This window comes from Lagopus muta, chromosome 4, assembly GCF_023343835.1.
Source record: "Lagopus muta isolate bLagMut1 chromosome 4, bLagMut1 primary, whole genome shotgun sequence".
Taxonomy (NCBI): domain Eukaryota; kingdom Metazoa; phylum Chordata; class Aves; order Galliformes; family Phasianidae; genus Lagopus; species Lagopus muta.
Genome location: NC_064436.1, coordinates 14061043 through 14077116, shown reverse-complemented (window position 1 = coordinate 14077116; position 16074 = coordinate 14061043). Strand labels below are relative to the sequence as shown.

At 42.0% G+C, this 16074-nt stretch overlaps 2 protein-coding genes across 16 annotated transcripts in view; one reads left to right on the top strand and one right to left on the bottom strand.

Annotated features, from left to right (window-relative positions):
• The window catches only part of GATB (glutamyl-tRNA amidotransferase subunit B), an 83993-nt gene that overhangs the window by 48313 nt on the left and 19606 nt on the right, over window positions 1-16074 (top strand). The gene's annotated exons all lie outside the window — the stretch shown is intronic.
• Window positions 143-16074, bottom strand: part of FHIP1A (FHF complex subunit HOOK interacting protein 1A) — an 85786-nt gene continuing 69854 nt past the window's right edge. For 13 of the 14 annotated variants that reach the window (XM_048943043.1, XM_048943035.1, XM_048943042.1 and 10 more), the window contains 6 exons: window positions 13793-13872; window positions 12193-12380; window positions 10686-11720; window positions 7368-7546; window positions 6945-7083; window positions 143-3017 (listed from right to left, as the gene is read on the bottom strand). In XM_048943043.1, the coding sequence (XP_048799000.1) occupies window positions 2767-3017; window positions 6945-7083; window positions 7368-7546; window positions 10686-11720; window positions 12193-12380; window positions 13793-13872 (1872 nt within the window). In that variant the 3' untranslated portion in view covers window positions 143-2766. Of the gene's footprint in view, window positions 3018-6944; window positions 7084-7367; window positions 7547-8795; window positions 8938-10685; window positions 11721-12192; window positions 12381-13792; window positions 13873-16074 lie in introns of those variants that run through there. The other variant, XM_048943048.1, reaches the window with a different exon arrangement.

Sequence of the window (16074 nt, the reverse complement as noted above, 5' to 3'; positions counted from 1 at the left end):
GTCCGGGTGCTTCTTGGAGCAGTCTACATTTTAAGAACCCGAAATAACTGCACATCCCTGCTAAGTTGAACATTGCCATGTCTTTGCACAGTTGTTGATAACACCAGGTAAAATGAACAATCTCAGAAGAAATCACTCCCACTCAGCAAACAAAGATTTTTATTTCAGAATAGAAACAAAATGGTTCACATAGTAAGCTTACTGCCTTAAGCAATGGTCTGCAGAATTCTTTTTTTCCTTTTTTTTTTTTCTTTTTAATAAATAAAAGATTTCTTTAAAAAACACACGTGATTACTACTGCAATTTAGCGGTTGATTCTGAACTGCTAGAAGGTAGCTTATCACACAGATTCACTGCTTTTGCTTTTGCTCACAAAGTACCCAGCAGGAGAGGAGTGCAGCACACCCTGGCTCTACACTCACAGTGCCAGAACACTTTCCACATACAATGCCACTGAACCCCTTCAGTAGGTTGATGAGTCCAGCGTGAAGGACAGCAATGCATGTGGGTAGAAGTGAGAGTAGGGGAAGGACCCATGATTTCGTCTGGATGCAGTGAAGTATTTATGAGTTATATCTTGTCTATAACAGCATCGTAGGAAAAAAATAAAAAAAGGAAAAAGAAAGAAAAAAGAGCTCTCCTGAACATGGATAACCAAGATTCAAGAAAAAAAACCCACAGCTTTGGCTCCAGCTTGCAAGGAAGCTTGTGAGGCGAAATAGTCATGTGAAGGTCAGAGGTGACTTACAGGATGGTGATGCAATGCTGTTTAAAAAGGAAAAAAAAACCACACACACAAAATAACAAAGCCATCAAGTTATAAGTGCAAGCACACTAGTGTCAGTTGAGAAGCAGTGTGACCCTTCCACCATGGTGGACGTGATGACTGTACAGCAAACAAGTGGAAGCAGATCCAGAGAAGTTGTTGAGGTGATCTTGTTAGAGGTACACTTAGGGATTTTCTTCCCTGGAATAGCCTACAGCAGTCTGACAATGAATGCTTCTCACAGCTTGCACATGAAAGGTAGCATTTTTCAGAGGCATCGAAAGACTTTCGGAGTTTAAATTGCACTGCAGGGTCCACAAGAACTGACCTGTAATTAATTGGACTCTTCTGGGGGTGTTTTTGCTGTTTTTTGTTTCTTAATGTGTTTTGTTCTTCAACTAAGTATACTTTAGATCCTAAGCTTCTCCCTTGCTATCTCTGAGAAAGCATATTTGAAAATTGGGATGTGATTTTGGAGTTTTCCAGAATAATGGAATTACAGTCAGCAGAATTTATTCACACAAATGTTATTTTTTATTTCCATTTCTTTAAATTTCCTGGAGTGGCTGTTAAGTTTTTTTCCTGGAAGAAGTGGATGTAAGGCTTTCTTGAATGAAACTCCTCTTTATGGAGCCAACCACAGCACCCTGGAAGCACAATTATGCTACTAAGATAAGACGAAATGCAGTAGTGATGCACCAATTCATCATGCTTGGGTTCTTCTAATGAAGCCCATTACTCACAGACGAGAATTTTCTCAAGCAGTTAGTCACTAGCAGACAGCTCTCCCTATTGCTGCTTCCTATTCTGCAGCTGGTGAATAGCCCGCTCCTCCCCTCACCATCCCAAAAGTGCAATACTAGGAAAAGTCAACCCCTAAATGAAAAGTAAACAAACAGTATTCAACTTTTCCCCATAACCCCCCCACAAAAGAGCAGTAAGAGAGAACAGCTTTCAGGAGAGTGCAAACGTTTTCCATTAAAATATGGGGGGAAGAAATGATTGACAAAAACAGCCTGCTGTCCTTTTAATACTACTGAAAGAAACTGAATGCCGTTCCTTAGCTTATTAAAATAAGCATAAAAACAAACAACAAATTAATTACCATTTGCATAGACACACTTTGTTTTGTACTTTGTGCAAATCTTACTAAATAAGGCATGCTTGAGAGTTTAGGTAGCAGTGCAGTAGATATTAAAGAACGCTGAGAAACTGCAAGGAAAATTCCAGGCAGTCTGCAGTCCACATCCACTTACACAGTTCATCTGACTTCAAAGACCAACAGCTGATAGCCGCAGATCTGTCTGCAACATAAGGCAATGCGGTATGTGTAGAGCCCAGCACCTGCTTGCAGCTAGTCATGGGTTTAACACACATAAGATCACTTGAATTCACAAACCTGAGCTACTGGCTAAGGAGGGCTTCTGAGTGGTGTGCTGGCATGAACCCCGTCCCAGGGAAGGGGAGCAGGGAGGAGGACAAAGCCACGGAGAAGCACAGCCCTTCACAGAAAAGGGTTTTGTGCACATTTTGCACGCGTTTCTTTTCCCCAAACTTTCTCCCTGCGGCAGTGCTTTTCCAGACCAGCTGCGTTCTAACAACAGGCTTTTGAGAGGAGTATTTCTGAAGTAAAAAAAGCTGGAACATTTGCCCCCTCTTAGTCCACCTTATTTAAGTGCCTGAAAATTCAACAGGAGACAGTGGCAGTAAAGAGGGGCACCTGTGTAACAAGGAGGTGAGCTCAGGGAGCTGCTCTAACAGCAATGTGAGAAATCTCTCAAATAAGTCATGTAGCACAGAGGAAAGTTGTAAGGCCCAATATAAAGTAATGTGGAATAGCATCCTGCCTCTTCCTTCCCTCTCAAATCAAGTATTTTCAGGAAATAGTGAAGTAGAACTTTCTTTCGTAAGCAGCTTTGCACCAGTAAAAAATAATCAGTTCAAACTCTGACAGTTTTCTTTCTTCAAAAAAATAAACCAACCTACTTTAGAAAAACCCACTAATAATAATCCTCCAAGTCCCCCGGTACTTTGTAATATAAAATGGAGTGTTCCTGTGCAAGAGCTGCCAGCTCCTTCAGGAACTCTGGGAAAAGGGCAGCTGCGAGCACAGCATTCCTCACGTGCATGGGAAGGCTGGGGTGAGCCAGGCTCCTCTTTCCCTTGTGTCCCAGGAAAGGCTGGAGCATGGCTGGAGGGGCTTCTGAGAGGCTCCTTCCTCTCCCCACGCTGCTGCCGTGCAGGACGTTACCTAGGGCCAGGAAGGAAAAGAAGGAAAAAAAAACAACAAACAACACTCAGTATATTGAACAAACAAAGTATTTGTCCAGCAACTAGATGCAGTTTTCAGGGATTGTGTTCAGAGCTGTAGTTCGCAGTACTCAGACTGTGCTGGCAGATACTCCACTAATCCGACAGTTTTAAGTCCTACATGGCCTGCTTCTGTTGCATTTTTTATTAGCCATCTTTCCCCGGGTTATGTATTATTCAGTTGCAGCTCTGATGAGAAAAATATGTGGGCAGGAAAGGAGTCAAGGGATAGAATAATATGGATTTACCTTATGAAATAACAGATAATATCTACCATTAGTCCCAGCATGGCTTTCTCAATTTAAAATGATCCTATACTCTAGCCCTCCCCCGGATCAAAATATCACTCTGACTTCACTTCTCTCTCCTCCCCCATGAATCATTGTGTAAGTGGGCTTGAAGCCGAGCTATCAAAATTGCCATGGGAGTTTGAAGCAAGCTAAAAACTGAAGGAAAAAACTTTTGAAAATTCATTTTTTAGCCTCAGCCAACTACTCTTCTGCTCCCTGTAAAGAAGCTAAATATTTAAAAGTAATAATTTTTTAAAAAGAACAAATTAAAACCACTACGTGGTCAGCACAGCATTGAGAGCTATATGATCTCTGGTGCCAGAGTTCAGAGGATCAGGGCTCAAGCATCAGGACGCATGGAATTACAGAGACTGCAGCACTAAAATGTCAATCAGCCGCTCCTTGATTCAACCTGAAGTAGAATGCGCTTTAATTAAATGCTGTTCAATGAAACTAAAATGGTGACAAAAACTAAAACTGGTGGAAAGAAATAGGAAGAAAAAAATAAATTGCAGTACTCACTGCTCCACATGTCACAAGGCCTGGAATCGCAGCCAGATAGCATCCTGTCTGACTTACAAGTGGGTGTTCTCATGAGCTGCATATCATTGAAGTGCACACGCACACCCACAAAAATAAAACCAGACCAAAAAAAACCCTATCATATTAAGTCTCACTCTGCAGATAAGCCAAATACCACATCACCGCCTTCAGAGGTTTCCCTTAAAGCCACTCAGTTGGTGTGAGACCCACTCAGTCCGTGGTTATGTGAAGCTTTTTTTGAAAGCTCTGCAAGAAGCGGATGGGGTACCCCCAGCTGGGTGCCTCTCTCCACGTGGCAGAGGATCCCTCTGCTCACCAGCTCTGCACTCTGGTTTCTTGCCTGGAGTTCTCCTCCAGCATAGTGGACTTTCAACTCCTCAAGAGAAATTTTAATCTTAATCATCTAACAGAACTGTACTTTTCTCGAGTTCCAAAAAACCTTTCCAGCTCCAGACTTATCAATCATTCATGCTGTTATTCTGCAAGTTTTTATCTACCGGAGACACAGTACGGGAACATCAGTTCTGTGGAAAATTCTGAATACAGGAGGGAAAACAACCTAAATTATGAATTACAATCAAAAGAGGAAGTTCTGAGCTTCCTTTGAAGATTTACTTTGAGAGATTCTCTTACAATCTCAGAACGTTTCCTAAACAATGTAAGTATTTTAAATAGTTTAGCCAACACATTCAGAATGCTAGTAAGCTGCCAAAGCTTGCATGTTTTTAAACTGTTCCCTTCATAAAGCACCAAAATTGGTGCAGTTCAACCAAAACCACTGTGATTTTGTTTTATTTAAACACACACACACACACACACACACACACACACACACACAAACAAAAAAAAAAAACAGAGAAAGATGGTCAAGGGACCAGAGATTTGGTTTTTCTTCAATCAAGATTGTCTGCTTCCTTCTGCAGTCAGGGTGCAATTGCAAAAGTGAGTGCTCTGAGATAGTTACCAGAGCACTGAAAGACGGGCAGCATTGCATATGGGATCACAACAGTTGTTCATATCTAACCCTAACCCAAACTGCCATGTGAGCAAAACACACAGTGCTGCAAGCAGAAAATAACTGATTGGCATTTTCTGTTTGAATGCTTTTGAAGACTGTCAATACCAAGGGAAGGCAAATGTGCTCTGGAGTACTTCATTTTTACATTTTTGTTCCCCACTGCATCTGGCTTCTCTTTTTCAGATGTGAATTCTGTAGGAATTCTGTAGGAATCAATGCAATGACCTGCAACGTGCTAAAGGATTAGTGAGCCAGCTTGCCCTAAGAAGTACAGCTGGACTGTTTGCATCACCAGACTTGCTGGGAACCAAATGTGCAGTTCCCCAGACATTTATATCCTCTCCATCTATTTGTCAAGAGATACCTTCTTTACAGCGGTTGCCACAAGACTGAAGAAAATGTACCGACAGTCTGACTAAGCAGCCTTGTTTTGAGATCCTAATTAATGATCCGCATGAGTCAGTCTGGCAATTTCTAAAGCCCACAAAAGAAAACTGACATACAATAAGAAGCACAAATAAATTCCAAAAATTACTGTTTTATTTAACTGAGGTACAACTACTAGGCACTAAAAACTTTGAAGTGTAAGGCTTGCAAGTTTATTCAGCTAGATGAATTTCCATTCGGAATGCATTCTAAAGAAGTTTGTACTGCCAGCACCTGGAAAAGGACACCAAATGTTGCCTCCTGATCTTGTCGCATACGCCAGCTACAGTATCATGTAACTGTAAGGCTTCCTCACATGCGGTACCAGGATGTGGAGCCTAACGCCCTGCAGATGTTTGCAATACACAGCTCACTTACAGCACGCATCTTTCACAGACTAATTCTTAGTGAGATGGTAATTTTTGCTGACTAGATGCGCTGCAAACCTCAGAGATGCACACCATGCTGACTAGAAGCTAGGTAAATTACTATTCAGAGCCCTGCAAAATAAAAACACAATTAAGAAGATGCATAAAAAGCCCTGCTTTCTACACCTCAGGAAATCCAAGAAAAATACCACTAACTTCGCAGTGGTAAAGGCGAAGCAGGATGATTGTTAACAATTCCAAATGATGCATGAGAACACACCTCTGAATGCAGCCTCTCTTGAACCCTGATTCTGAGCCCTCAATCCCTGTGGTCACAGCTCTCAGCAAATTCTGTGCGTTCCTATCACATGGGAAATTGTTTTTAAGGGAAACCTGCACCCAATGCTGCTTGCTTAGCGACAAGCTGAGAATTGATACATCCCCAGGGCAGGGTGCCAGCGATACCCCCATCACCCTGCTGCTTTGGGAAATTTCTCAGTGAGAATGTAAGATTCTTCACCAGGTGTAGCACACTGTCTTTGAGAACCAGACGACATAACACAAGTCCCCAGGAAAGCTGAGGTGATACCTGCTTAACTCCCCATTGTTTTTGAAATGTCCTGACTTATAACACCCATTTATGTTTCTGTTTCATGCTTTCATTCCAGAAAGCACATTTGAAGTTCTCTGGCTCATACCCACCTCCGTCAGTAAAAGCCCAAACGATCACAGGAGGCCTTATTCAGTCATTGCAGAAACCAACTCATTCTGGATTTCTGTCCTCTCTAACATACCAAAAAAAAAAAAAAACCCCAACCCCACAGAACGACCACCAACAACAAAAACACCAGAACTAACGACTAGCTGAAGGTCAGGCTAAAAATAAAAGAAAATCACGCAATATGCTGCCTCACCTCATGCCTAGAAAGCAAGTTCGTTTACAACCAAAGCAACAGTAAGCCAAGCAAGAGCTGATTTTGTTACTCCTTTGAACAGACATTCTCTGTAGCAAAGACAATAAAAGCTTCTAAAGAGCAAAGCATATCCAGATAGATCCATATACTGCGGCCTACTGAGGATCATCAGTTTAAAGCCAGAAGGCTACATCTGGTTAATGATATGTATAATGCACCACACCTACTTTTAATCATGCTGTAGCAAATGAGAAAGGTAACTGGTGATTCATTCCACCCAGCACTCCTCTGAGTGCAGTTAACATTTACCTTTGGTTAGCAGTTCTTCAGCGGCATCAGACATGTCCACACGAAAAACTAAGTACTGTTGGGCCTCCAGGAGAAGATCTGGGAAGTCTTTTTCCATAGAAGCGAAATGTTCAATTTTATTTTTCACAGATGCCAGCACCTGCCAAAACAACAGTAACAATTACTTCTTCCTCCCTTGCTCCCAGTGCTGCCACTGACTGAACACTCAGGCTCTCCAGCTGCATTAAAGAAGACTTAACGATAAAAGTTATGGTCATACAGAATTTTCAGCTCTTTGCACAAATATAATTAAAACACTGAAACAAGATGCGAGGCTCTCAGATGGGAGGGAAAGCAACAGGTGAAACTGGAAAGAGCTGAAGAATTAATGAGACACCAAAAATACCGTTCCGGTAGGCAGAACTAAGGCTTGTGGGCAAATACCTGATAAAGTGACCGTACGCTGGGCTGAAACACCATGTTGGTGTTGAGCAGAAAGGAGCGAAGAAGAGGCTGGGGGTAACTTGCTAGCTGAGTAATAATCCCAATAAGCAGCAAATTCACATGCAAGGAGTTCTCCAGCATGTTCTCCAGCTTGGACAACACCACGCTGATAAATGGTCCTGCAAAGAAGAGAGAAGGAACCAATGCTTCTGTTTTCACAGAAGAAAAACTGTGAGATCCAGGAAATAAGCATGTGAAAGAAATTTTGATCATCATAACCAACCAAATCAAACCTCCTACATGCTAATTAAAGCCAGCAAGGAGGAAAAACAAAACTTATCTGAACAGACAAAATAGACTTAACAGGGATGTTAAAAGCTTTCATAAGTAGAAGCAATTTGACTAGCAAGCTAGTTACGTTAATGGCATATTCAATGTAGATAATTATTCTACTTTACGTGTGCCAATAAGGATTTAGCCTCATGTGTTATGGTCTATTATTTCATTCCTCTTGAAGTTAATCAGAATAGTACCACTGAAGAATTATAGCATCCTTAGAGTTAGCTAGGACCTTTAAAAGTCATCTAGTCCAACTCCCCTGCAATGCACAGGGACACCACAGCCAGATCAGGTTGCCCAAAGCCTGATCCAGCCTGGACTTGAAAGTCTCCACGGATGGGGCGTCCACCACATCACTAGGCAACCTGTTCCAGTGCCTCACCATCCTTACTGTACAAGACTTTTCTTTATATCTAACCTAAATGAACCCTCTATGAGCTTGAAACCATTTGCCCTTGTTCTGTCACCACAGACCCTGCTAATAGTCCATCCCCTTCTTTCACGTAGTTCCCCTTCAGATACTGAAAGGCTGCTCTCAGGTCTCCCCAGTCTCTTCTCTCTCCAGGCTGAACAGCCCCAGCTCTCCCAGCCAGTCCTTGTAGGAGAGGTGCTCCATCCCTTGGATCATTTTTGTGGCCCTCCTCACACTCCACCAGAACCTGTCCACTGGCACTGTGCCTTATTTCCACAGAAGGACTGGTGAAGTACCCTTATAGCTTCGACTTCTTGTCTCACCAAAATAATGAGGTGTTGTAAAGCAACCACAAAAACACTACTCTAAACAAAAAAAAAAATCAAAAGCTGTGATAGCCACATCACAAGGAAACACATTTTCAATAGTGCAGTCACACAAAGCAAGAAAAACATGAAAACAGACTTATAAGCAAAATTATTTGTAAATGTACTCTTTGTCATGTAAATGTCAGCAATAAACAATAGTTTTAGTTTGTGCCTTCATGTTGCAGGGCAACCACTAAAATACAGAAGCACTGACAATGCAAGTCCATAAACCCTCCTGCCCAGGCACACAGTGGAGCAGCCTCAAAGCCCCTTGGCTGAGACAGTTTCTCCTACCCTTAGAGAACCTACTGCTTCCTCCTCCTGTGTCCATGGGGACAATTGCAAAGAACCCTGAGGACCACAATGCAAAGGGAGCTCCCTTGGGACAGCAGGGGTTGCAGTAGCAGCAGAGGTAGATCGCGGTTTCTCTCATGCAAGTCAAATTCCAAATCTGAGTAGATAAAGCTGAAGTTAGACAACTCGAACAAAGGTATGCCACTTCTCTTGAACTTCCCAATACAAAATTCTTAGTTTTCAATAAATCATTAGAATAAAAAACAGAGGAAGTGAGCAGAGTTTGCAAGTCTGGGAAGAAACAGTATTAACTAGCGAGAAGACAAAAAAGTATTCCTTTCCTGACTTGATCTCCTTGTAGCCATGAAGTCAAGCACTGTTTCTGAACATCACATTCATTCTTACTCAGGGGAAAACATGGATGACTGTGATAATGCCCTCAAATTGGACACAGACACCAATGGGACATTTTCTTCACAGATCTGTGAGCCCAAGGAGAGTATCTCTGTACTGCCGAGTCACTGAGTGTGGTACCCTCTGGTTATCTGATTCTGTAGCAAGAAGCCCCCCCTTTATCACATACATAATATAGCATTTCAAATTAAGTAGAACAGCATTATATTTGAAAGGCAATGCAATTTCCCATTTCTGAGGCATTTTTATGAGCAACTCCTTACCTGCAATCACTAAGAGCTACAACGCAATCACTACAGCAAGGTGAATACCCGAAGAGTAAAAAATGTTGTGGACTGGAAGCAGAAAGCAGGTTTTTGCATTGGTTGGGCACTGGTTAGCTGTTTTCTTTAAAGCAAGAAGGGACTGGATGGAGACAGGGATGACATTTTTTGAGTTACATTTGACAGCAGATAATGGGAAATGGAAAGGTTTGAACGTGATTAGTCTGTGGTACGAGGAAATGACCACTGCAGTAAAAACAGTAAACGGACTGGATAAACAGGCTGAGGCTTTCAATTAAGAGACAGTGCCAGGCAGGCTGGCCACAGCTGACCAGGAAAAGTCTGCATTTCAATGTATACAAATGAATGCTTTCCCCCCTCCTTCCAAATGAACAAGAAGCCAGATTACAGAGGTCTTCTTTTGGATGAGAAAACCTAGACAAGCTATTGTTATTTTTTTTATTATTATTTGCATTACTGTGGTATCCAGGAGACCTAATTAAAGATCAGGAGCCTGCAACGCAAGGAGCTGCACAAACACTGATCAAAAGCACACTCTACCCTCCCGTAGCAATTTCATTCCTGCTTGGGCAGTCTCTAGAGAACAAACTTAACTTGCTGTCTGGCACAAGACAGAAAAGTCTCTACCCACTGCGAAGGCTGCTGGGGCGTTTGAGGACCAAGGCGCCAGGACAGTTCCCACAGAGAGGCGCGGGCAGATGTGGCACCAGTGCTGCCACCTCGTGCTAAAATGTGAATTAGCAGAAGGGGTGAAAAAGGCAACGTGACATCACAGCTACAGCATGAGAGGTGCCAGCCACCGGAAAGACAAATATTTACCTGGGCTCTATATATTAGAACCGTTACTACACTCCACTTTCAATTGAAGAAGTTTATCCTAGGACGCTAGTGCTGGGACACACAAGAAACATAATCCCAAGATTTGTTTGTGGTTTTTTTTGTTTTTGTTTTTGTTTTTTAAAGTAGCCAGAAAAGAACAGAACAACCACCATTTGTTGTCACTACACTGACACTGGCTCTGCTCTACTTCCAAGCTGAATCTCTTTGATTCCCCTTGGGCCAGCCTCAGCTATTTGGGCATACATTCTTTAGTGTCAGGGCTGCTCCCAGCTCTATGCTGGTGCTGTGCACTGCAATTACACTTGGCTACCTGTGATCGCCATGCCTTCCTGTATTTGCTAGGTATGTAACTAGTAGGACATTCCACCTGTGAATGGAGCACTCTGACTCCTCACAGCGCGCTTGGGAGATGCATCCTCCTTTGGTCCAAAGGGAGATGATGCGCTCTCTGCAGAAGGGGTATCTGCTGAGAAATTTTCAAAGTCCTCCTCCTCTTCTGCAGGAGACACGGGGTCAGGAGTGTCTACCTTTTGCTCCTCCACACTTGCATTGTTTGGATCCAGTTCCTTAATAATTTTGTCATACTGTGCAATGAAATCCTCACCATCTGTGCTCAGCATTTGTGAGCTTAAGCAATTATCTGCCTCCTGAAGCTTCAACTCTAAGTCTGGCTGTGGATCAGTCTCCACCATTTTCTGGTTTATTTGTTCTTTCGTTACACTTCGAGTCAAGCTTGATTTTTTTTCACTCTGCTCATCCACGCCCACTTCCAGCTGGCTGTTAGAGAGAGGCCCATTGACAACAGTCTGGCTTTGGACCTGATGTTCTCTGGACGCATTTGAAGTTTTCTCCTTGGAGTTGTCATCATCCTGTATATCCTTCTGGGCACACAATCTGTAAACCATAACATCATCCTGAAAGTCTGAATCCTCTATGTAAGAACCTTTGACAAGCATGATAGCATTTTTTTTCATCTCCTGAATATGTTTCGGTGGCACTGCGGGCATCTGCGTCTCTGTATTTCCCAGATCATCATACTGCTGGAGCGAGCTCACATCAGAGCCAGGAGAAATCCCTGTGTCGTAGCTATCATCCCATTCCAGCTCCAACTGCATCTTCTCGCCCGCTGGTGCTGTTTGAGAGGAGCTACACAAGCTGGGTGTCCTTTGCTGGAGACGAAACATGGGGTGTTCCACATCTGTACTGTTCTCCTCAGCAAGCGCTTGGATAAAGGTCTCGGGATCAGGATTTACTCCATCGTATAAAGCAGACCAGACCTTACAATCTTTCAGACACTGGAGGATGGCTTCTTGAGCTTCTCCCAGGTACTGCAGGTAGCTGATATCCACAGCTCTTCCAAATTCCACGATGCAGGCGGATTCAGAAATGCCTCTAACAGAACCTGAAAGTAAAGAAGATTACTGATACCACAACACAATAAAAAAGCCCCCAAGTTCTCTAGCAAGGCAGTTACTAACATGGCAGGTGGAATCTTTATCCCCAGTCATCCAATAAGGCAGGAAGAACTCAATTTAGAGATATGAATGCACTGGAGTTGTTCCTACTGCCAAGTGAGCACTGTAACCCATTTTCTGAGAAATCAGTTCACTCCCAATCTGTAAAACAACAGCGAGCGCTCTGAACCTGCAAGTGCCATTGTCAAGTACCTGTACATTATTTCTGTGAATGAATATTTTAACAGCTACCCAAGTTGAATAAGGTTTCAATACACCTGGACCCACGGAAGGAATTAAATAAGCTTTCCAGTGCAGCCTAACTGCCCAGTTTGTTGTTGCCCACCATTTTTGTTCCGCCTGAGCTACTACCAAACTCAATTCAGTTCATGATCTGGTCTTCCCTTGAGCACCAATTACCTTTAGTTTGAGCTGCTTTTGTCCAGAGAATATAATCTTTTTCTTGGCTTTCTAGAGCCAAGGTGATCCCAGTGGAGCAGCAGACCGGTGTCAGGGCAAGCAGTTTTGCAGCAGATACGGAGTAACAATCTCTCTCTTTCACAGCCCTTCGCTGGCTCAACATCATGTGGTTACATGGGATCAGATACCTGAAACAGCAGCCTAGCATTACTACATCCTTCCATGTGAGAGAAAACAAAAACATACAAAAGTCCCTTCACACCTTCCTTCCTTCTTCAAAGTAGAATAACAGTAACCTTGACAGTGATCTATATTCTAAATCTCTCAAGAGCATGAAACCCCAACTCCTTGCATTGTGAAGCTACAGTTCAATGAGGAACTGTCAGGACAAGCAGAGATGGGAGATCAGTTGCATCAGAATGGGGGAATGAGCAGCCCTTCACAGGTCAGAGCAAGCCTGCTGTAGGAAGGGATGAAGGAAGCATAGGGTGGGCAGAAGTCAAAGGCTAGCGGTGTGGTTTGGTCCCAGTATGAATGAGTTCTGTCTCAGAATCTTTAATTTATTTGTTTTCCAAGGAAATAGAGACAGAGTCAGTTTACATGTGCCAGGCAAGCAGCCAGCAGGAAAGGTCATCAAGGTGTTTCTCTGCTCTAAATCAAGAGATCTTGGGCAAGAGGAAAAAAGCTACAGGGAAAACAAGGGACAGAGGAAGCACATTGTCATGTTTAATATTTTTAGAGCACTTTTGTTTAATATTTTAAGAGCACTCTATTAAGATCCTTACAGTGTTAACTGGGCTGATGCTTTCCCATTTTAAAAGGAAACCAAATTTTAAAGGATTCCCTAAATAAACAACAGACTGAATACAACTGTACCACTGGTTAGTAGGGGAGTCCCAACATAACTTGAGTTCACAGATGTCCTAACACCACTCCCAGGCACTCAGGGAATTTCACCTTAATGCCTATCAGTGGAGGGACTGAAACACTGATGCCTTCCACTGTGTTAGAAGCCTGATTAAGCTACACCAGTACTTCCACAGAAATTGTCAACTCTAATCTAATCCACCCACCAGAATTACAATTGTGTGTTCAGCAGCAGCCTATGGGACAATCAGATAAATGCAAAAATAATCAATGCATTCAGTACATTATATAGCGATCCATGAACAACAGTTCAGGAAGCTGAAGTATTCTTTGGGAAAGAGGAAAAACAGAGGTGAAGGCTGGAAGCATCTACATAAGTTCCTTGTAATGCAGTGCATATATAATCAACTAAAGAAAACATGCTGGAGAGAAAAATTATATGTTTAAAAGCAGGAAATAAGCAGTTTGAGGGTGATAAATACATTCTCAGCTTTTCTTCTCTCATGTTTATAGAAATAAATCACAAGAAGAATCTCTTATTCCTGAAGATCACAGAACATAAATCACGCTCCTACAGGCCTAGCATGCTTTTGCCAGAATCATAAATATTCTTATCTCTCTAGCTCCTTGAATTTCTGCTCTCTTGGAGAACGTCCATCTAGCTCTGTGCCTATCGTCTGAGTCTCTGTGTCCCAGAATTAGGACAAAGTTGAAAAAGGAGTTTGGGCTTTACCTTAAAACTAGCTGCAACATCACATCTTCACAGTGCAAGCCAATGAGCGTTCTGAACAATGCTAAGGAGACCACACAGAGCTGAAAAATGATAAATGTCATCAGATTTCAATCTGGAAATAGTACCTTTCCAATCTTTCTTGCATTCTGTCTAACAGAATGACTCCACCAGAACGTACCACTTCAAGAAACCGTTAGCATGCTACTTCAATTTGCCAGCACCCCTACAGGATTTTGTTGCCAACAGCTACACACATACCATTTGACATTTTAGTCATGTATGATTCCAAATTTTCATTCAAAAAAAAAAAAAAAAATTACTTAAAGTATTCTCTACAAGGTATTTGCATTAACTTATCTAGAACGTGACAGCAATAATTTTCCAGTCTTTTCAATTACTTTTTTTTTTCTAAACTTACTATTTTAACTCAGCATGAAGGGAACCCTGTAACTTCTAAGGTAAGTATCAGGTTTTACTGCTAACACAGAATTTGAATCAAGAGGTTTTTCTGAAAAGAAAAAAAAAATTCAAAACTACTTAAAAGGTCCTGCTTAACATATTAAGAATGACGAGTGCTGTGCACATCAAGAAGCTGAATGCTCCTATACCTCAGTGCCTTTATACCTATTGCTGAATTTACTGAAGTAGATCAGGACTACACAAGTCATTTTTATCAGAATCTACTCCATATGGATCACTCTCCATCCCCACATTAGAGGCCACCTGGACAGCTGGGAGCTGTGGCATGAAGATCCTCTCTGTGAGACCAGAAGAAAAGAAAGAAAAACAGTACTGCTCACTGGAATGGCATGTGTGTCTTCTTTGGGAAAGGTCTGACTAATATATTTATCAGCAAGTACTTCAGCAGTCACACGCAGCAGAGGCAAAAATCACATACATTCTGTGACAGGCACCCCACTTCCACACTAGTCTTACAACAGACTAAAAACTTGGATTCACGGGTTTTCTGGTCTCTACTTAAGATACAAATCTTTCAAAACTATCATACAGTGTATTTCTATAAGCTTGCTTGTAGAAATGTGTCCAATACAGTAGAAGAATGATCTCTAAGCTCTCATCGATTTTCACAAACCACAGAATCATTATTTCACTGCCTTTTAATGCGTTTTTCCTTGGGCATTTACTCCCGTGCTGCTCTTTCCTGGAAATAGCATCTTGCAGCTGGCTTAGATTCAGGGCTAGGCTGACTCTTGTGAGAATTTTTTAGCATAAATTGACTTCCTAGAGTTTCAAGTTGGTGTTTTATTCTTGCCTCTCATTATACTAGTAATGTAAACTCAAATAATTAGTACATGAAGTAAACTGCACTTTTCAGTAGCTAAAAAGGAACCAGATAAAGATAAAGAAAAAGCTATAGATATTTCTCTGCCTCTTTTCAGTCAGCGAATGTCCTTTGTAATTCATTCAGGATTAAATCTCACATCATTCCCAGGCATGGCTTCTCTTTCCAACTGTGGAATTTCCTCCTTTCCTCTGCAGTCACTCTTCTTCCTCCTGCTGTTAAAATTCTCTGTACTAACTGCAACAGCACATTGCTGCTCCTCTCCAGCCCATGATTTCACAAGAAAGTCAACTTAAAAGGCACTTTGTTTCGCTATTTCCATTCTCTTTTTCAGCCCAGTGACTCAGCTCCCCTACAGGATGATCAGCTGTCCACACTGAGCACGATCAGAGGAATGCACAGACTTCTTTTAGACTATATATTAGCATATGTATATTTTCCCTTACTTGGTTTCCATCTCTGTTGAACAATTAAATGCTAAATTTTAAATAAGCCCTACTTGATAGCCTCTGAAAAGCAAAAGTTTCTTTGATCACCTTTTCTAGTTTGGTCATTAAACTAACACCCTGAGAAAAACAAGAGAGCGAATAAGCCCCGCACTCAAAAAGCAAGCTGGGATGTGAACACGCATGTAGGTAATAAAGCACAGCCAGGCACTGAAAGAAGATGGCCAGAGAAAGCTTATGAGCTGGCCTGCTGTGAAGCAAAGCAGAGCTCAAATCCATTGCCCTTCCAGCATTGTCCAAAGCTCGTAACAGAAATCAACAGGAAAGTCCTTGCTAGTCCAAGATCTCATGCCTACAAAAATAGCAAGAGAAAGTAAAAGAGCAGTAAAGAAAGAAAGAAAAAAGCTGAACTCCAGTTCTTAATGGAAATATAGAGGTAGAAGTTGAAGAGCAGCAGAGCAAGCTTGACGAAGAAGTGAGATCCTTATACAAAAGCTGTACTTTCGTGGGGGTAAAATGGGAATTCTTATTTC